General features: G+C 39.0%; 1 protein-coding gene and 5 non-coding genes across 6 annotated transcripts in view; 3 read left to right on the top strand and 3 right to left on the bottom strand.

Annotated features, from left to right (window-relative positions):
• LOC137489749 (NACHT, LRR and PYD domains-containing protein 3) overlaps positions 1–13,375 on the bottom strand; it is a 29,582-nt gene extending 16,207 nt beyond the window's left edge. The window contains exons 1-9 of the mRNA XM_087249776.2: positions 13,320–13,375; positions 12,415–12,450; positions 12,179–12,316; positions 11,641–11,986; positions 6,426–11,197; positions 4,779–4,907; positions 3,919–4,026; positions 2,074–2,178; positions 1,088–1,172 (exon numbers count right to left, since the gene is read on the bottom strand). Coding sequence (XP_087105902.1) covers positions 1,088–1,172; positions 2,074–2,178; positions 3,919–4,026; positions 4,779–4,822 — 342 coding nt within the window. The 5' untranslated portion in view covers positions 4,823–4,907; positions 6,426–11,197; positions 11,641–11,986; ... (1 more) ...; positions 12,415–12,450; positions 13,320–13,375. The remainder of the gene's footprint in view (positions 1–1,087; positions 1,173–2,073; positions 2,179–3,918; positions 4,027–4,778; positions 4,908–6,425; positions 11,198–11,640; positions 11,987–12,178; positions 12,317–12,414; positions 12,451–13,319) is intronic.
• A 2,127-nt stretch (positions 13,376–15,502) lies between these two features.
• trnav-cac (transfer RNA valine (anticodon CAC)) lies at positions 15,503–15,575 on the top strand. Its single transcript has one exon. It is a non-coding gene; the product is annotated as a tRNA-Val (tRNA).
• A 1,076-nt stretch (positions 15,576–16,651) lies between these two features.
• trnal-cag (transfer RNA leucine (anticodon CAG)) lies at positions 16,652–16,734 on the bottom strand. The gene has a single exon. It is a non-coding gene; the product is annotated as a tRNA-Leu (tRNA).
• A 1,331-nt stretch (positions 16,735–18,065) lies between these two features.
• Positions 18,066–18,138, top strand: trnav-aac (transfer RNA valine (anticodon AAC)). Its single transcript has one exon. It is a non-coding gene; the product is annotated as a tRNA-Val (tRNA).
• A 1,253-nt stretch (positions 18,139–19,391) lies between these two features.
• On the bottom strand, positions 19,392–19,474 carry trnal-cag (transfer RNA leucine (anticodon CAG)). Its single transcript has one exon. It is a non-coding gene; the product is annotated as a tRNA-Leu (tRNA).
• Positions 19,475–20,982: 1,508 nt separating this feature from the next.
• On the top strand, positions 20,983–21,055 carry trnav-cac (transfer RNA valine (anticodon CAC)). The gene has a single exon. It is a non-coding gene; the product is annotated as a tRNA-Val (tRNA).
• The last annotated feature ends 999 nt before the right edge of the window (positions 21,056–22,054 follow it).

Here is a 22,054-nt window from a genome sequence, read left to right as displayed (position 1 = left end):
AGGACCAGATGGCTGCCCACCCTCACCAGACTACATCCACAACCTCTGTTCCCATCCCCTGTTGCAATGTATGTCAATGTCTATGTGCTTGGTTGCTGGGGCGTTATTCTCTCCCTAATCTCACACTGTTCTAATTCAAGAGCAATGTGAGAGGAAGTTTTTTTTCGCCTCTCTCTCCCCATGTTTCTATTTCCTCTTTCTAAATGCGACCTCTCTTAGACCTGTCTTCTCCTGTAACGAAATGAAAGCTTGATTGATTTTTAAGTACGGTACACTGTGTACCTGAAGCCACCGAAAGGGGCGGTGCCACAAGGGCTTAGGCCCCTAAATGCTGCTTGCAGCTTTAATTTATTCTTGTGATTAAAGCTTTCATCATTACTTTATCCTCTCAGAATCATTCAGAAAATATTCTAATATGCTGGATTAATGCCCAAAAAACACCTGTTGCAAACACGTGACATACCTAGTATTTAAAAAAAAAATTATCTATGAAGGAAACATTGAATTGATGTTAATTTAATGCTATAATAATCAAAATAAGGCCGTTGTCAGACTAGAATCAGACTAGAATCAGCCATTCGGAGTAATACTGGTTGAAATGTGAATTATGTAGACTACTTTCACTCAAAAATCACCCAAATAATTAGCTTGGGCTCTTTTTGTGCCATTAGAAGTTTTGTTTGTGCAGTTTTGGTTTTTAAAATCTTACACACTGAATTATGAGTGATCAGAGATGACGTCATTCATGGCAGAGCCATTTAGCATAAGTCTGCTTGAATATCAAATATTGTCAAACAACACAAATGTAGCACATACAAGCGATAGAGTTTGAGCTGAATTTGAAGCAGTTGAGGAAGTTGAGAGACCTCAGGATGGCTTTCAAATTTTATTTTAATATCTGACAATATAAAGCAGCACAAACTTTTTTCTGCAGCACAGCTGATGAGGAAAATTTTGCAGAAGTTATTAGTTGAGTGGGGGCCATCTTCATGCAGATTACAAAATCTCAGAAGTCTTGTAAACAAATATTCTGTATGTTTCATGGAGTTATTTCAGTGACTTATGAATCAAACTGAATTTTTCCCACCTGAAAGATCCTCTGGAGATTGTCTGTAAAGCTCTCGCATCTTCTGTGAGTCTCGTCTCCTGAATCTGGTAACTCATAATTAAATCTGTTAACAAAAATACATTTAGAGGCACAATACAGATATATTTTACAAACACTGAAAATAACGAATGTTCTGTAGTGCCACGGCTGTGTCTTGTATGTAATTTAGCTGAGAAATCACACACAAAAGGCCTTATTGTGTTCAGCATCTGAAAGACTTCAGAAAGTAGCTTTAGAAAAAAATAATTGATTTGCAATTTATTATTACACAAAAGTTTATATACCACAAGTGAGGAAATTTTGACATACACACGCATATATATATACATATATACATATATATATATATATATATATATATATATATATATATATATATATATATATATATATATATAAGCGATATCACACTCATAGCAGTGTCAGCTCAATATGGCAGGCTAATGGCCAGAAATTATAAATATTTTAAAATAGAATTTATATTTTATAAATAAACTGCATTGTTGCAATCTAAACAACTACATTCTCCACTAAATAACAGCAGGAATATTTGTCAAACTGTAGATGGTCCTCTGCTTGTTAGTGTATGTGGGCGGAGTAATACAGAAGGGTGAAGCTGGACCAGGTCTGTTATTGCAGAATTTCACACGGCTATCAGCCAATCAAGGTTCAAGAACCAGGCAGAACTGTTGTATATATATATATATATATATATATATATATATATATATATATATATATATATATATATATATATATATATATATAATTTACTGAAAGATTCTCTGCATAAGAAGCTAAATCTGCCCATAGGAGTCTGTAAATGAGTTGCCAAATTCATTGATTCATTTGATTTACTCAAACAACTGATTCATTCAGGAATGACTCTCTTTACTGAATTGTTGGTTCACATAAAATATTAAAAAATGGTTCATGTGTGAGCAATAATGTGAAACACAAAATACCTTTTGGCAGGTGTTGGTGTTTCCTCTCTGAGGTCTGGTGGATAATCTTTAGACCAGTCACTCTTCAGAGACACAGAGCTGGACACACATGATCCTGATCTCACACTGAAGACAAACACACCAGAGGAATAGAAGCATCATAATCTGCTGTATTCATTCATAATTTTCTATGAGCTCAATTAGCTAAGGTTAAACCTTTATTCTTCACTTGTGTTGCCTCTTCCTATAGCAGCTGAATGTGTGTTAGATTACTTTAAGTGTTCACTGTAGTTAAAGAAGCATTACTTGTACCACTCTTTATGTTCATTATTTGCTCATAAATGTCCCTAATAATGCAGAATTTTACTTTTTGGATGTCAAAAAAAATAATAACTAAAAAAGCTTGTGTGTTTTTATTTGTTCTATAGTTTAACAAACAAAAAAGTCTGTCATTTGTCATTGCAGTAATACACTGCTCACTAAAATAACATCCTAGGTCTGAAGGAATGAATTATTCTTATTAAATACTTTGTTCTTTACATAGCTGAATGCACTGAAAACAAAATCGCATAGAAATTATCAATGTAAATCCTATTTATTCACCCATTCAGGTCTGGATTTGGATTCACACTCAAAATTGAAGAGGAAAAACACACTACAGGCTGATCTAACTTTGATGCAGTGTCCTTGACACAAGTTAAAATGGGGCTCAGTAGAGTGTGTTGCCTCCACATGCCTACAATTTCTGGGCATCCTCCTGATTAGGTGGTGGATGATCTCCTGAGGGATCTCCTCCCAGACCTGGACTAAAGCATCTGCCAAATCCTGCACAGTCTGTGGTTCAAAGTGGCTTTGGTGGATGGAATGAGATTTGATGTCCCAGATGTGCTCAATTGAATTCAGAGTCTCGGGTACAACGGGCCAGTCCATTGAATCAATGCTTTAGTCTTGCAAGAACCGATAACACTCCAGCCACATGAAGTCTAGCGTTGTCTTGCTTTAGGAGCCCGACAGCACAGGTCTATGGTCTTACAAGGGGTCTGTGGATCTCATCTCGGTACCTAATGGTAGTCAGGCTACCTCTGGCAAACACTGCATCTGCATCAGAAATGCCACCCCACATCACACCAGTCATGCTGGAGGATGTTGCAGGCAGCAGAACGTTATTGATGGTATGATTGGATCGATATAATTCTTGCCACAGTTCACATTAAAGTGCCATCCAGGATGAGCTGCACTACCTGAGCCACTTGTGTATTTTAAGAAGGTTATTTCTTATGAACTAGAAATTAATGTTCACGGTTTGGATGTCTAAAAATAACAATAAAGTTTGCTTGTATTTTGTTTTATTTTTCTTTATAGTTTAATAAAGCAACAATTGAAGTTTTGGTGCCATTTGTCATTATATTAATATTAGTCTATATTAAAAAGGTCTTAAATAGGTCTATAAATAGTTCGGAACCTGATTAACGGGGGTTTTACTGTAAGATCAGTTTCATTAGGCTAATGCATTAACATAAAAAATTCAATATTAATTACCTTACAAACTGTCTAAGGCAGGTGTGGGCAAACTTGATCCAGGAGGGCCAGTGTCCTGCATAGTTTAGCTCCAACCCTATTCATACAGACCTCCCTATAGAGTTCAAGTGATCTTGAAGACACTGATTAGTTTGTTCAGGTGTGTTTGACTAGTGTTGGAACAAAACTCTGCAGGGACACCGGCCCTCGAGGATCAAGTTTGCCCATCCCTGGTCTAAGGGGTGATAATAATAGTTTTATGAATTTGTGGTACTTTATTTATTGTTAAAAAAATGTGATTTTAGAAGATTGACTGACACCTTATTAAAAAAAAAAAAACATTCATACCTTTGTGCAGATGATGGTGTTTTCTCTCTGAAGTTTGGTAGATGATCTTCTTTAGACCGGTCACTCTTCAGAGACACAGAGCTGGACACACATGATCCTGATCTCACCCTGAACACACAAACACACCAGAGGAATAAACTACAGGACAAACTTTAAGAGTTTAATGAGTTTGTGTAGTTTAATTCAGCACAAACTAACTGTTGGCTGAAAGTCTGTCTGATCAGGTCTGCTACACAGATATCATGGGTAAACAGACACATGACTAGGCCCACACGGAATCTGTGCACGCAGAATTATTAATTCTGTATATTTACTTGAGTAAATGTGTGTAAATCTGTAATTATTCAGTTTTTTATTAATTAAAGTAATATTATTGACTAATATGAAAATGTTTGTCTGATTTATGCACAATGCAGTTTGTACAGTCATATTTTCAGTCTTTTAGTAGAGATATTATACGAGACACTTGCTTTGTTTACCAAATAAAGTGAATCTTATTGGATTTGCATTTTGAACATTAAATAAAAGTTTAAAAGATATTTTTTTATTTCACATATTAAAGTTTTAGTCATTATACTCCCAAAATCATTCTGCAGAAATCCACAGATTTTTTACCAAAATTCTCAGCAGAAATAGCAAAAAACGCTTGCAGATTCCGTCTGGCCCTACACATTAACACACATTGAGCTCTGGTAAAGCTGTCTGTACTCTAGAATGATCTAAACACATTTGCTGAAGCTGTAAACTGAAGCTTTGTCCATCATGTGATCAGGCAATAGCAACACAAATAAGTGCATTGTTGTTGGTCTTTGTTCTTCAGAGAAAGTGTTGAAATAATGGTGTAAAAACAGAGTCAATACCTGTGTTTCTCTGAGAGAGAGTCCTTTACTCGCTCCTCTGCCATACTGCAGCTAAAACACCAATGCAGACATTAGCAGAGCTTTGAGGAAACAGTCAGCCGCTGACCATCACCTGGAGATGACAATATACTGAGATGAAGAACAGCACACTTTATAGCAATCAATGCTCACTTCACTAACAACACCGCACTCAAACACACCACATGATGAGGGAGAACACTAACAACACCTTACTGAAACAGACCACATGATGAGGGATAGCACAAACTGACTTTCAGCCATTTCACATCAGATATATATATATATATATATATATATATATATATATATATATATATATATATATATATATATATATATATATATAATGATTAAGATTAACATTAATGCAGTTGGTTTCACCCCTGATCTGTATTGAGGTAAAGCTGGTTTTATATTTACACATTCAGACTTTCTCCTTGACTAAGAAGTATTCTTTGCTAAATTGTGAAATCGTATAAGCTATAAGTTTAGTCAAATAAATGGTGCTAAGGTTGTTTTAGAATCATATTCACATCTGATTTCATACCAAATATTCAAAGTATCATGGTAAACACTATAGGGAGCGTGTCACAAGTTGTCATTGAACGAATGTGCGAATTTAAAACCAACTTTACCTCAGTCTCATCTGACACCTCAGATATTTCAGATTTGATCATTTAATATGTATTTTTCTGTCACGATAACTTCTGCTTTAGACAGCTATTAACTTATTATTTTATTTATTTATTTGCTTAGTTAATAGTTAGTTAGTATTGAAACGTTACCAGCAGGCCCGGCTCCAACCAATATAGAGGTAAAGTTGGTTTTATATTCTGATATTCAGACATTCCCCTTAATAATATCATTTCAGAAAAGTATTCATTGCAAATTCTAAATAGGGAAATCATAATAGCAGCCAATGACTATCAAAGTACAACATGTTCACAGTCAAATAAACAGTGTTAATGCTGTTTTCAAGTCATACTTGCATGCTAATTCCAATCGAATATTTAAAGTAACATGGTAAACAATATATAGACTGCTAAATGAACGAATGTGTAAATATAAAACCAACTTTACCTCTATCCAACCAATTTGGCGCCCTAGGCAAGATTTCAGGTGGCATCCCTTCACATAGCAGTAAATTCCACTGCTAGTGTACATACAGTCATAAGAAACTAAATAGCTTTTTGATCGACTACTGCAAGCTGGGAAAACATCAGATAAATATGCCAATGCAATTAACAAAATTGCTGAACAGATCTAATATTTACACATTTGCTTGAGGAAGAAATGATGGGGACTGTTATTGCAGTTTAAAAATCATCCGCACTCTTCCGGTTAACGAAAGCTCTGCTTTCACTTTCGATTTCCTGACTGTTTTAAGTTTATTTTGTGCTAAATGATGTGAAATTTTCGAGTCAACCTGATACAGAAGAGCACAAACACTTTTAAGAGATAGAAAATAACCCATTATATTGTTCAAATGACCATGTTTGGACTGTGTTTAATCGGTGTTTTAGGCTTTGAGCTTCAAGAGCAGACAGTGCTAAAAATCACGCTTATACACATATAAACCCTTCATCATCTCCACAAATCAGCGTAATGTAGAAGTGTTAAACTCACATGCAGAAATGCGAAAGCTCTTTGACGCTTTCGGTTTGTCAACTTCTTCAGTATTTTGGCGGTTGTCAAACTATAATGTGCTTTACCGCCTCCTGCTGGACTGGCTGATTCTAACATGCAGAGAGACGGGGAAAATCTCACCATCAATTCAAGGGAAATAAATCGCTGATTAAACAAAGAAATCCGGTTAAAATTGTAAATTCTTTCTAACAGACCAGATTATTTTAGACATATATTATTGTACCTTCCATATGTTGACTCTATTATATTTTCAGAGTAAATGTAAGATTATATCTAATAAATACTTCTCTTAATATTTGTCTTTTGTATTGATAATCTTGACATTCTGTTATCACATGCTGCACATGTTTCATGCTGGTTACAATGTGAGTATAAATCATGTGTGTGCTTCACTATAAACACAGTGTCTTGTTTAGTCCTGTATGTGCTATTCTGAAGCGGTTACGATCATTTCCTCACTCCGATTATTCCCCATTTCTCTTCCTTCACAGATTTACCATTGGATTGTATACAGATGTCTTCCTGAGTCATTTATATCCCAGTGTTCCTGCCTCATACTCCCTGTCTGTATCTTTATTATAGTTTTGACTTATTCAGATTTAATTAATTTACCCTGAAGGTCTGTGTGTGAATGTGTTTGTGTATGGGTGTTTCCTAGTACTGGGTTGCGCCTGGACGGGGATCCGCTGTGTAAAACATATTCATTCTGCTGTGGTGGAATACCTTGTACCCTAATGTATCCCTATTAACATTTATCCCTAATGTATATTCTAAGCTTCTCTTCATGTCCATTATTATTTACATATTTAATACATTTCCTCCTCTCTTGCATATATGTCCTTAATCTAAACATGTTCTCTAGAACTCTACAGTCTCCACATTAATCCTGTTCCTGAACTATATTAATGTCAGTGTTGAGTTTAGTCGAGTGTGTCCTCACCTCAGTCTAGTTCACATCACTTCCTCCTCTCGGTTTCTCACACAGACGCATGTTTATTTGTCTCCACTAATATTTTAATGTTATATAAATGTCGTCTTTTCTTATCTTCATCCTAAACTCTTCATCATTCTGTCTGAATACTTCCCTTGATAATAGATTTATTTCAGCTTTTCCTCCATCATCTGTCTTCCTCCTCTTCAGCGTCTCCTGTGCAGATTGATCAGCAGTCTGATGTCCATGTGTTCCTCTATGCGCAGGTCTCCAGCAGAACTCAACCGTATAGATGATATAAAGTAAAGAAAGTGCAAACTCTTACCTCAAATAATGGCTTCAGATTTTTCTGTTCCTCCACTGAACTGTTGAGCTGAACAACAGATCAGAAAATTCTTTCACCTCAGGAAAACACGTCACATCCTGTTTGAGACATGAGGAAATAAGCAGTCAGATGAGAAACACAGACACACAAATAGATAAGTGTAGTGGCAATTTTCTTTAAGGAGGCTCTCTCTGTGGTCAAAAAGACAAATTCTTACCCAAAGTGTCTTTTAAAGTTTTATTCTTTGCAAAGAATATCACACAGTCATACATCAACAACAGTTTCTGCAGAGAAAGAGAGATGCAGAAACAGAGTGTGTTCTCTAATTATTTAGTTTGTAATACCCACAAGGTCATCAGTGACATACAGGATGAATCACAGTTACATCAGCACTTCATTTTTGACCATCTACATTTTAGCCTTACATCCCATCCAAACATGTAGTTTGTTAAATCACCATGTATTGACCAGATCTTGTCTGATGATACACAGAGGTTAAAATGGTCACACTTGGTCTAACTTAAACAGTACACTCTTAAAAGAAACGGTTCTATATAGAACCAAAAAATGGTTCTATCAAGCGCATCATATATGGAACCCTAAAAAGGTTCTAAATAGAACCATTTTAAGGGTTCATTAAATAGAACCCCAAATGGTTCTTTCACTCTTAAAAGAAACGGTTCTATATAGAACCAAAAATAGTTCTAGCAAGCGCTTCATATATGGAACCCCAAAAAGGTTCTAAATAGAACCATTTTAAGGGTTCATTAAATAGAACCCCAAATGGTTCTTTGAATTCAAGTTGCATGGTTCTATTTAGAACCATTTGAGGGTTCTTTATTTATTATTGAATTAATGCTATTTATTCTTAAATAAAAAATAAAACCAACACAGAACATTCAAATTGTTTAAATTCATTTAATTTACTTCACAAAATAAGTTTTAAATAATATTTAAAATTGCACCTCTGCGTACTTTGTATAAGATCTACCTCTAAACATTATACATTTTTACTATTTAATTAGTAAACATAATTAACAGCTTAATGGCATTCAACAATCTAATTCTAATGATTTCACTTTTTAATAAACATTTGTAAGCTTGTTTACTGATTGAACAAATACAAAACTTAACTTTCAAACATCTCTAAAATAAAGAAAAATGTATTACAATGCAGATAGAAACAATACACAAACATCCAGGGGCGTAGCACCAAATTCTGGGCCCTGTACACTCTCAATGTCAGTGGGCCCCCTACACATTTTTTTAAATTATTTGAATATAAACATGCACAAAGTGTTTTAATCTATAATCAAATCAGATTAAAATAATGAATGGTTCTTTCATTCACCACCAAATTGATGCATTTGGCCTACTTGTGCTCAAATACCTTTAAACCGTAGGCTACATCGGGTTTGTGTACTTACATTTTGATCCATGATACTGATGCAAGTTTTGATTTAAAAACATTTATTTTTGAACAGGAGAACACGAGACAACTGTACACTCAGAAACCTTAGCTGGCCTGGCCCATAATTTACTTACAGCAACAAGCAGCCTGGTTGACAAACTAAGCTAAAGATTTAACATTAGCATACATACATTACAGGGCTCGAAATTAATTTTTTTATTTGGTAGCACTGGTGCCCCCAACTTCAAAAAGTTAGGAGCATCCCAAAAAATTTAGGAGCACCCATTTTCTTTTTGGTTATGCGCTGATCGTGATTCTTAATGGCCGATTTTGATTAGCACACGTACATCTCAGAGATGTCTATTTGACGTCTGCATTCACATCTGCAAGACATCTACAAGACGTTTCCTATCAGATGTGAAATAGACTTCTATTAGACATCTTTAAGATGTTTGCGGTTCAGAATGTGTGTAAAACTGACATCATACAGACGTCTGCCAGACGTTTGTATACAGCAGGTGCTTTCCAGATCAAGAGATCTTTAACAAACATCTTGCAGACGTATACAGACACAAAATATCTAATACAATGGCATTTCAACCTTCATACCATTAAAAGGGATAAATCAAGTATATAATTTCTTATATTAGTATTACTTAATAGTTTAGATTTTTAAAAGGCACATAAACTTCTTTCACATTTGCACATGGATCGATAATTGCAATAATTTGACCATAAACAGCTGAAAAAATTTATTGGAAATAAAAATTCATTCTCTGTCACAAGGGGGCGCTTTAGGGGCGCTGAAATATTACGGTTTTCCTAGTAATGACTGTACACAAATCAGCATTATATGCGACCAAAATGGTCACAATTTCGAGCCCTGCATTAGCAGCAGCTGTCTGGAGTTGACTATGTTAACTTTAATTAGATGTAGTTTCATAACAAGCAAACTCAGTTCACCTTTTGAAAAGAAAGCAGTCATCAGCTGCTTCCCCTCATTCTGCCTCCTATCTTTTTCCTTCCTGTCTTTCTTTTTTTGAAAGCCCGATTTGAACTTTTTGCGCAGCATGATCAGGCTCTAGACTCACTGCGTTACTTGTTTGCTGCCGGCTGCCGTCTATAGGCGGACTAAACCATTTCGGGGGGGGGGTGTTATCAATATATTTTGAAATAAATAATGACATTGACATCAATTGGAGGGGCCAATTAATTCGAAGTAGGCTACAAAAAACAATAATAATAAAAAATTGGTGGGATTTCAAAGGGCCCTCTCCCTAGACGGGGCCCTGGGTAGTCAGGTCCACTTTCCCCCCCACTACCACGCCCATGCAAACATCTATTAAATAACACTACAATTTCAACAAGTTGATGGTACATGTATGTATTGGTCATGGCAACATCTATTTTTATACATAATTTTCAATGAAAGTTATTGAAGAAAGTGCTTAATGGCATACAAAACACCGCAAAATGATAAGACAAAACACTGAGAACAGCCATTCCACAACCTGTAGCTTGTCCATGTTTGCCGGCCTCTCTTATAACGTAAATAGTTTTGTCCATGGGTGGCACAGTGGCTTACTGATTAGAACTGTCACATCACAGCAAGAAGGTCACTGGTTCGAGTCCCGACTGGGTCAGTTGGTGTTTCTGTGTAAAGTTTGCAAGTTCTCCCAGTGTTTGTGTGGGTTTCCTCTGGGTGCTCCGGTTGGCCCCACAGTCCAAAGGCATGCGTACGATATTGGTGAATTGGCCACAGTGAGTGAATGTGTGCAGGTGTATGAGAGAGTGTATGGGTGTTTCCCAGTGCTGGGTTGAGGCTGGAAAGTGAAGAGTAATTGCTAATTCATTCTACTGTGGTGCCTCTGATAAATGAGGGAGCAGAAGGATAGTGAGCGAGTGTTGGCCATCGTAATGCTGACACTTCAAGCCTTGACGGAATCAGGAGAGCTGTTAGGATCTTTGGATTTCTGTAAAACAATATTTCAATGCTGAGTACTTCCTTCTTTCCTTCCCTTCTATCGGGCCATTTCTTTTAAAGATGTTTCTGTGTCCTTCACTAAGTCCTTATATGCAGCATCCTAAATTAAAACATTTTGTTTACTTTGTGTAAGTGACACATTTTCAGCAATACAAGTACTTTAAAGTCATCAAAAATACAGAAATACAGTGTAGACAGCTGTAATATATTTTCTGTTTAATCTGCATCTCATTTGTTACAGAATTTAATGAAATTGACATTTCTGAGTGACCTCAATTTAGTATGAACATTAAATAAAACAATAAAATTAGAATAAGAACAAAACAAAATAATTGTTTATCAAATAATATACATCATATTTGGCAGATACTTTTATCCAAAGGGACGTAGATTGTGTTTATTCTATACATTTATTAATATGTGAGACCTGGAACACATTTGGCATTGCTAATGCATTGCTTTACCAAATGAGCTTTAAAATGTCATATACACAGATTTTTCATATCTATTTGGCACACAATGTAACATTGTTTGGTTACTTACAAGCTGTGGCACTCCAAGAAGAAGAAACTTCTCCATTAGTTTTGCAGACCCCTCCATAATCTGTACTCTGGAAAATAGTGTGTTTCATTTGGTTCTTGACTTATTCGTAAACGATGTCGCATTCTAGGTCCATCACAATCTGAGGTAGGAAGACAGCATTTGTAGAATGTGTAAATATGAATTTAAATCACAGAATTAATCTTGACATTAAATGTATTGAAATGAACTTGCCTTGTGTTAAGTCCCTCAGAGTCCAGTTCACTTCCTTTTGATCCCACCATTATGAGCTCACCACTGAAATCCTTTCATTTTTACATTTGTTTTGAAGACATTGCAACAAGGAATCCTGTAGGCAAATTTACACCTTTCAATACATATTTCTTCTCTGCAGGACTTTTTTTAAGCAACGACCTTAATATTCTCACTGTATTAAAACAGCAGTAGTAAGTAATAGAATATTTTTTTGATAAATATATTTTTTCAGTACACAACAACCAATTATTGTGAATTATGCATGTTATAAAATACAATACTTTACCAGGTGTGCTTGAAGATGATGTCAAACAATTATGGATGTGACACATATTTTTCTTTAAGCTGGGATCCTTCTTCTTCAAAGCTACTTGTGTGCAGCAGATCAAATTTGGAAACTTAATATGGGTCCCATGACACTTTTCTGTAATGATAAATACAATCTTGAAGTCTTTTATAATATTTATTTCATTTTACTGACCACAATACAGTTTGTTTGGATTTTAAAACAATGATACATACCAAGCACAAGTTTTATGAAGCAGTTCAGTTTCCAGGCTGTTTGAAGAAAAATAAAATATACATTAAAATATTTATTTTAAACTTATTTTGCACTATATATATATATATATATATATATATATATATATATATATATATATATATATATATATATATATAAAATTTCACAATACATTTAGTCTGCATTTTTGTCTTTTATAAATAAGACCTGATCTTTCATCTATGGATTGTTAAAATATGTTTGGCTTTTTAAAGGTTTCAATAATATTTAGGGGCGGACTGGCCATAGGGAGAACTTGCCACCGTGACTGGCCTCCCGCGCGTGCACAGACTCGGGCACGAATCTGCCTGTGCGTGCACGAGCGGTGCACTGCTATCTTGCGGTTTTATGCAGACTAGCGGGAACGTCTCAAAAGCGGGCAGTAATGTCCACTTCTTTGAAGAGTTTAGCTCAATCACTGATAAAACACACACGAACCAAGCTAAAAGTGAGCGTTTGTTCAAAGTTGGAGCTAAAAACAACACGAAAAACACAATGAAATCGGCACAAATTTAGTTAATTTTAAAGTAACATGCACATAATGCTTCATTCACGCTCTCTCGAAGCTCGCCTTCAAATAACACAGCTGTGTACTGTTATCGGTAATTTAATTAGTACTGACAAACAAGTATAGCGATATTGAAACTTATTTCGAATAAAAAGCAGAACAAATTCAACTTAACAGATTTCTGAACCGAAGGGTGACGACCGAGGTCATCGCAAGCACAGTGTTTATCCATATTAACGCTAAAGTTGCCCCCATTCAATCTGTATCACCATATAACACGAGGGATTTTCTATCAAATAGAAACCTTACTTCATAATACAAAATATTTCACTATATATATTAAATGTACTAACATACCTGAATGATGAAGCTGAAATAGTGGACTTCTCCTTTCGAAAAATTAACCTTCTCTCGAGGCTCTTCACCACCTGTCCATGACGATGTCCTTGTCAATGACTGACGTCACCAGAGGGCTTTTTTATGATTATTAGTTTCAAATAAATTATTTAACCATAACAACATGTTACTGCACAGTCTAAATAAATTGGTTATTTTATTTATTTCACAAAATAATTTGTCAAAAATGTTAAACATAAACTAGGCCTATAAGTTATATGCTATTGTACAAACCTGCATAAAAAAATCCCATCATACTGTACACTGATTAAGTTTTTGACGACAGCATTCATTTTATTAGGTTTTGACTCAAAAAGCTTTGTCTCTCTGTGTTATAACTTATAATTATTTCATAATCTTTACTAAATAATTATGTTATGATTCAAAAATTATAGAACCGTTTTAATCAAAAAGGTTCTTTGCAGTAAAAGGGTTCTAAATGGAACCATTTTTTGGGTAAAAGGTTCTACTGGCCAAGTATAGAACCCCAAGGTTCTATATAGAACCTCAAGGAACCTTTTTTTTTAAGAGTGCACACACACAAACAAATGTGCATTTGATACTTATTTCTATAATTTTATGTGCTCATTAGGCTTACGATAGGTCGTTGCATTGTAATTATTTGGTCATGAAGGTATTAATTGTTTTAAATTGTTTTTCAGCTAATAATGTTTGTGATGTCATACATGCTACAAAAGGCTTTTGAAGCTGACAAGACGTGGAGCAACCATGACCAGAGTGTTCTAGAGAGAAGGTGTCTCTCAAAATGCAGTGGCCCAGCTCGCTGCAATTGCAGAGCTGTACTTTGCTAACAGGGAGCAATTTAACAGAATCAGCTTCACACCAGGAAAATGAACAGAGTTCGCTCAAAAGTGTAGAGAGCTCATTTTTGGAGATTTTTGCATAAAGGTTGTATCAATGAAAAGGAAGGGTTCTTTTGTATGTTTCTTTGTTCAATAATGCTCCAGTTTACTGTTGGTAAAATGTAGAAGCAAAAGCCTACAGCACAATAAGCTTAGCTTATAATGCCAAAAAACAAAAAAAAATATTGAAATCAGATGCAAAAACCTTTAAATTCCGACTAAATTCATTAATTTTCTTTTCAGCTTAGTCCCTTTATTAGTCTGGAGTTGCTACAATGGATTAACCCAAGAGCTTATCCAGCACCATCCATGTTTTACACAACAGATGCCCTTCCAGCTGCAATGCATCACTGGGAAACATCCAAACACACACACACACACACACACACACACACACACACACACACATATATATATATATATATATATATATATATATATATGTTTGAGCCTACTCAATTTACCTGTACCACATGTCTTTGGATTTGTGGAGGAAACCAGAGCACCCGGAGGACACCCACACAAACACAGGGAGAACATGCAAACTCCACACAGAAATGCCACCTGACCTAGCTGAGGCTCAAGCCAACGACTTTCTCACTGTGAGGCAAACGTTCTACCCTCAGCGCCACCACATTGTTATTCTAAAATTAGTTTTTTTTCAGCCTACTGTTTGAAAGATAATGAAAAAATATTTGCCACAAAAATAGTTAAATTGCAGAGCTGAGACTTAAAATGTAAATATACATTTTAGAAAAAAATGTATATGGTGGCTGCATGGTGGTGCAGTGGGTAGCATGTTCGCCTCACAGCAAGAAGGTCACTAGTTCGAGCCTAAGCTGGGTCAGTTGGTGTTTCTGTGTGGAGTTTGCATGTTCCTCCACATGTTCGTGTGGGTTTCCTCTGGGTGCTCTGGTTTCCCTGACAAATCCAAAAACATGTGATCAAGGACCTGTACAGCTGTGTTGGGCCCGGATTGTAAATTGGCCCTAATACCTGCAGGGAGCTTGTCACACTGAGTTGGCTTTGTCCGCTCGATTGACCAACGCGTACGCCTTATTTTATCCTTGCAGGCCTAACTTCGCTGGTGAAAGCACTTGTGGGGTTTATGTGGTGTAGTGGTCATCACGTTCGCCTAACACGCGAAAGGTCCTCGGTTCGAACCCGAACAGAAACAGTGCTCTTCTTTTGGCGAGAAAATAATAGCATCCACTGCCGCACCAGCAATGATCGTCGACAGGCACCCAATCAAAAAGGGTTATCAGCTCGATTTGTCTGAAGGTTTCCGTAGTGTAGTGGTTATCACATTCGCCTCACACGCGAAAGGTCCCCAGTTCAAAACTGGGCGGAAACAACCTCTGGCTTTTATGACAATTGTCAAATCAGGCTTCTGTTGAGTACTGACGTTCACTGAAAACATTCTTTCTGCAGAGCGGTGTGAGGCTAGAAGTTTGAATTCAGCTCAGTGTTTACCGCCCCTCGCGGTGTCGCAAACTTGCGTAGAATCTGATTTCTTTTAGCTTTGTGTTGTGCATGAGCAGGTGGCCAGTGCGTTTGCTGGCCCTTCACGGTGCAGACCGTACAAGACAGCTCTATAAAAAAAGACTATAAATACTTGAAGCAGCACTGGCCTATTGGTTTCCGTAGTGTAGTGTTTATCATGTTTGCAATACACGCTAAAGGTCTCCTGTTCGAGACTGGGCGGAAGCATACAATTAGCGGACACTTTTGTCCAAAGCGACATACAATAGTGGAGGTATTCAACAAGACGAGGCAATGCATACGAAAAAGGGCTATTTATTCCAAGTAATTTGTTTGTGCTCAGAGAATTTAGTGCTGGAGTAGGAGTTTCGTTTTCTTTAGAGAGAGGGATATTCACCGGGGTTCGGGTGTACTCTGAAGAGATGGGTGTTAGCTGTCGTTTGAAGGACACCAGTGTATCCGTAATCCGAGTGGGAATGGGAAGGTGATTCCACCAGCGTAGAACATTGAATGAAAACATTGTGGAAAGTGACTTTCCGTCTCTCTGCGCTGGCACCACAAGACAGTGCTCTCACCCTAACCGGAGGCTCCTGTGGTTATCACGATGGCTTTACAAGCGGAGGGTCTCCTGTTAGCAACTGGGCGGAAACATTCAGATTTGCTTTTACGCACATTCTCAATTGGCTCTCTGCTCACTGGATGATCCACCATACAAGGGCATGGATCTGTCAAATGTCATGACTTGACGTTGTACGAGGATTTGACGAAAAAAATGCCCTGCAAACCTTAAAAAGCAACACCATCCCAGGACAATTCTTTTAAACCCCTTTCAGTGCACTTGCATTAAAGCCCGCGTGATGCGGCACTTTGTCAGTGTTACTGTATCATTCGGACATGGGGGCAGAGAGTTAAAGAATTCAGCCTGAGCGCACTGCCGCAGGCTCGGTTTGTCAGAAGTGGGATTCGAACCCACGCCTCCAGCGGAGACTGCGACCTGAACGCAGCGCCTTAGACCGCTCGGCCATCCTGACATGCAAGCTTGGCAGGAGCTGTCTCCTGGGAGCCACACCGCAGTACCGTGACATGGAATCTGGTGCTTCACAGCTTGCCCAGCTCCGGCTGTCCAGCTCATTGGCGCTGCAGGCAGCTAATCTGTGCTCGCCTCCTGGGGCTGCGCCTAGTTTCAATAGCCAACACTTGACAGCTGTCATTGCTTACGGCCACACCACCCTGAGGGGGCTATAGAGCAAACAGGAAGTGAGTTGGCAGCAGTAAGGAGAGAAAGGCTCTCCCCATTTTGTTTGTCTACCTTTTTGTTTATTGACCTTGAGTGTTTTTGTTTGTTTGTTTTCTTTTTGTCTTTAAAAAGCACCTAACAGCAGCATTTTGCTGACTGAAGGGTGGTTATGTAGTGTGTTTTATTTTTAATCATGGACAGATTCCCCGGCAACGACATGGAAATGGAGGGACTTGCAAGAAAGGATAAAGAAAATGGGCTGGATAATAGACGAAGAGGTAAAGAAAATGGACTTGACAACAGACAAAGAGATAAATAAAATGAAGAGCCCGGCCAACGAAGAGGTGAGAAAGGCAAGGATAAGCAAGAGGTACAAAGAAGAGTATGCACAAAGGAAGCAACAGTAACTGTAGAAGTAGAAAATGTAAAAGATGCAAGAAGATTTGATATAACCAAAGCAGTCACGGAGCTGATTGGAGAAGGAAGAATGCTGGCGGAGAGACCCAAACAAACAAAGGGAGTATGAAGTAACAATGGAGACTGAAGATGACACCGAAATTTTTATAGACAATGGATTGACAAATAAAGGAGTGAAATCTGAAGTACGGAGGTTACAAAACAGAGACTATGTTGTTTCGTTCAAGCATCTGCCTGTTTACCTAGCAAATGAAGAAATTTTAAGCAAGCTAGAGAGATGGGGAGTTTTCCCCATATCTAAAATTAAAAGAAGATTGTATCCTGTCACAAACATAGAAGATGGAACAAGGTTTGTAAAAAACAGATTTCCGGAAGAGATGGTCTCCTTACCATACAGTACCAAAATCGAGACGGCGGAAGCGCCACAGCACTTTAGAGTCATGCACACCAATCAGGTAAAAACCTGTCGACTATGCATGAGCTCAGAAAATGTGATGAAGGAACGCCCAGAATTCAGGTGCTTCAAATGTGACGAAAGGGGACATTTCGCAAGGACCTGTACAGCTGTGTCGGGCCCGGATTGTAAATTGGCCCTAATACCTGCAGGCAGCTTGTCACGCCGAGTTGGCTTTGTCCGCTCGATTGACCAACGCGTACGCCTTGTTTTATCCTTGCAGGTCTAACTTCGCTGGTGAAAGCACTTGTGGGGTTTCTGTAGTGTAGTGGTCATCACGTTCGCCTAACACGCGAAAGGTCCTCGGTTCGAAACCGAGCAGAAACAGTGCTCTTCTTTTGGCGAGAAAATAATAGCATCCACTGCCGCACCAGCAATGATCGTCGACAGGCACCCAATCAAAAAGGGTTATCAGCTCGATTTGCCTGAAGGTTTCCGTAGTGTAGTGGTTATCACGTTCGCCTCACACGCGAAAGGTCCCCAGTCCGAAACTGGGCGGAAACAACCTCTGGCTTATATGACAATTGTCAAATCAGGCTTCTGTTGAGTACTGACGTTCACTGAAAACATTCTTTCTGCAGAGCGGTGTGAGGCTAGAAGTTTGAATTCAGCTCAGTGTTTACCGCCCCTCGCGGTGTCGCAAACTTGCGAAGAATCTGATTTCTTTTAGCTTTGTGTTGTGCATGAGCAGGTGGCCAGTGCGTTTGCTGGCCCTTCACGGTGCAGACCGTACAAGACAGCTCTATAAAAAAAGACTATAAATACTTGAAGCAGCACTGGCCTATTGGTTTCCGTAGTGTAGTGTTTATCATGTTTGCAATACACGCTAAAGGTCTCCTGTTCGAGACTGGGCGGAAGCATACAATTAGCGGACACTTTTGTCCAAAGCGACATACAATAGTGGAGGTATTCAACAAGACGAGGCAATGCATACGAAAAAGGGCTATTTATTCCAAGTAATTTGTTTGTGCTCAGAGAATTTAGTGCTGGAGTAGGAGTTTCGTTTTCTTTAGAGAGAGGGATATTCACCGGGGTTCGGGTGTACTCTGAAGAGATGGGTGTTAGCTGTCGTTTGAAGGACACCAGTGTATCCGTAATCCGAGTGGGAATGGGAAGGTGATTCCACCAGCGTAGAACATTGAATGAAAACATTGTGGAAAGTGACTTTCCGTCTCTCTGCGCTGGCACCACAAGACAGTGCTCTCACCCTAACCGGAGGCTCCTGTGGTTATCACGATGGCTTTACAAGCGGAGGGTCTCCTGTTAGCAACTGGGCGGAAACATTCAGATTTGCTTTTACGCACATTCTCAATTGGCTCTCTGCTCACTGGATGATCCACCATACAAGGGCATGGATCTGTCAAATGTCATGACTTGACGTTGTACGAGGATTTGACGAAAAAAATGCCCTGCAAACCTTAAAAAGCAACACCATCCCAGGACAATTCTTTTGATCCCCTTTCAGTGCACTTGCATTAAAGCCCGCGTGATGCGGCACTTTGTCAGTGTTACTGTATCATTCAGACATGGGGGCAGAGAGTTAAAGAATTCAGCCTGAGCGCACTGCCGCAGGCTCGGTTTGTCAGAAGTGGGATTCGAACCCACGCCTCCAGCGGAGACTGCGACCTGAACGCAGCGCCTTAGACCGCTCGGCCATCCTGACATGCAAGCTTGGCAGGAGCTGTCTCCTGGGAGCCACACCGCAGTACCGTGACATGGAATCTGGTGCTTCACAGCTTGCCCAGCTCCGGCTGTCCAGCTCATTGGCGCTGCAGGCAGCTAATCTGTGCTCGCCTTCTGGGGCTGCGCCTAGTTTCAATAGCCAACACTTGACAGCTGTCATTGCTTACGGCCACACCACCCTGAGGGGGCTATAGAGCAAACAGGAAGTGAGTTGGCAGCAGTAAGGAGAGAAAGGCTCTCCCCATTTTGTTTGTCTACCTTTTTGTTTATTGACCTTGAGTGTTTTTGTTTGTTTGTTTTCTTTTTGTCTTTAAAAAGCACCTAACAGCAGCATTTTGCTGACTGAAGGGTGGTTATGTAGTGTGTTTTATTTTTAATCATGGACAGATTCCCCGGCAACGACATGGAAATGGAGGGACTTGCAAGAAAGGATAAAGAAAATGGGCTGGATAATAGACGAAGAGGTAAAGAAAATGGACTTGACAACAGACAAAGAGATAAATAAAATGAAGAGCCCGGCCAACGAAGAGGTGAGAAAGGCAAGGATAAGCAAGAGGTACAAAGAAGAGTATGCACAAAGGAAGCAACAGTAACTGTAGAAGTAGAAAATGTAAAAGATGCAAGAAGATTTGATATAACCAAAGCAGTCACGGAGCTGATTGGAGAAGGAAGAATGCTGGCGGAGAGACCCAAACAAACAAAGGGAGTATGAAGTAACAATGGAGACTGAAGATGACACCGAAATTTTTATAGACAATGGATTGACAAATAAAGGAGTGAAATCTGAAGTACGGAGGTTACAAAACAGAGACTATGTTGTTTCGTTCAAGCATCTGCCTGTTTACCTAGCAAATGAAGAAATTTTAAGCAAGCTAGAGAGATGGGGAGTTTTCCCCATATCTAAAATTAAAAGACGATTGTATCCTGGCACAAACATGGAAGATGGAACAAGGTTTGTAAAAAACAGATTTCCGGAAGAGATGGTCTCCTTACCATACAGTACCAAAATCGAGACGGCGGAAGCGCCACAGCACTTTAGAGTCATGCACACCAATCAGGTAAAAACCTGTCGACTATGCATGAGCTCAGAAAATGTGATGAAGGAACGCCCAGAATTCAGGTGCTTCAAATGTGACGAAAGGGGACATTTCGCAAGGACCTGTACAGCTGTGTCAGGCCCGGATTGTAAATTGGCCCTAATACCTGCAGGCAGCTTGTCACGCTGAGTTGGCTTTGTCCGCTCGATTGACCAACGCGTACGCCTTGTTTTATCCTTGCAGGCCTAACTTCGCTGGTGAAAGCACTTGTGGGGTTTCTGTAGTGTAGTGGTCATCACGTTCGCCTAACACGCGAAAGGTCCCCAGTTCGAAACCGAGCAGGAACAGTGCTCTTCTTTTGGCGAGAAAATAATAGTATCCACTGCCGCACCAGCAATGATCGTCGACAGGCACCCAATCAAAAAGGGTTATCAGCTCGATTGGCCTGAAGGTTTCCGTAGTGTAGTGGTTATCACGTTCGCCTCACACGCGAAAGGTCCCCAGTTCGAAACTGGGCGGAAACAACCTCTGGCTTTTATGACAATTGTCAAATCAGGCTTCTGTTGAGTACTGACGTTCACTGAAAACATTTTTTCTGCAGAGCGGTGTGAGGCTAGAAGTTTGAATTCAGCTCAGTGTTTACAGCCCCTCGCGGTGTCGCAAACTTGCGTAGAATCTGATTTCTTTTAGCTTTGTGTTGTGCATGAGCAGGTGGCCAGTGCGTTTGCTGGCCCTTCACGGTGCAGACCGTTCAAGACAGCTCTATAAAAAAAGACTATAAATACTTGAAGCAGCACTGGCCTATTGGTTTCCGTAGTGTAGTGTTTATCATGTTTGCATTACACGCTAAAGGTCTCCTGTTCGAAACTGGGTGGAAGCATACAATTAGCCGACACTTCTGTCCAAAGCGACATACAATAGTGGAGGTATTCAACAAGACGAGGCAATGCATACGAAAAAGGGCTATTTATTCCAAGTAATTTGTTTGTGCTCAGAGAATTTAGTGCTGGAGTAGGAGTTTCGTTTTCTTTAGAGAGAGGGATATTCACCGGGGTTCGGGTGTACTCTGAAGAGATGGGTGTTAGCTGTCGTTTGAAGGACACCGGTGTATCCGTAATCCGAGTGGGAATGGGAAGGTGATTCCACCAGCGTAGAACATTGAATGAAAACATTGTGGAAAGTGACTTTCCGTCTCTCTGCGCTGGCACCACAAGACAGTGCTCTCACCCTAACCGGAGGCTCCTGTGGTTATCACGATGGCTTTACAAGCGGAGGGTCTCCTGTTAGCAACTGGGCGGAAACATTCAGATTTGCTTTTACGCACATTCTCAATTGGCTCTCTGCTCACTGGATGATCCACGATACAAGGGCATGGATCTGTCAAATGTCATGACTTGACGTTGTACGAGGATTTGACGAAAAAAATGCCCTGCAAACCTTAAAAAGCAACACCATCCCAGGACAATTCTTTTGATCCCCTTTCAGTGCACTTGCATTAAAGCCCGCGTGATGCGGCACTTTGT

This window comes from Danio rerio, chromosome 4 (assembly GCF_052040795.2).
Source record: "Danio rerio strain M-AB ecotype USA chromosome 4, GRCz13ab, whole genome shotgun sequence".
Lineage (NCBI taxonomy): Eukaryota > Metazoa > Chordata > Actinopteri > Cypriniformes > Danionidae > Danio > Danio rerio.
The sequence above is the reverse complement of the archived record's forward strand: the minus strand, read 5'-3'. Positions and strand labels throughout refer to the sequence as shown.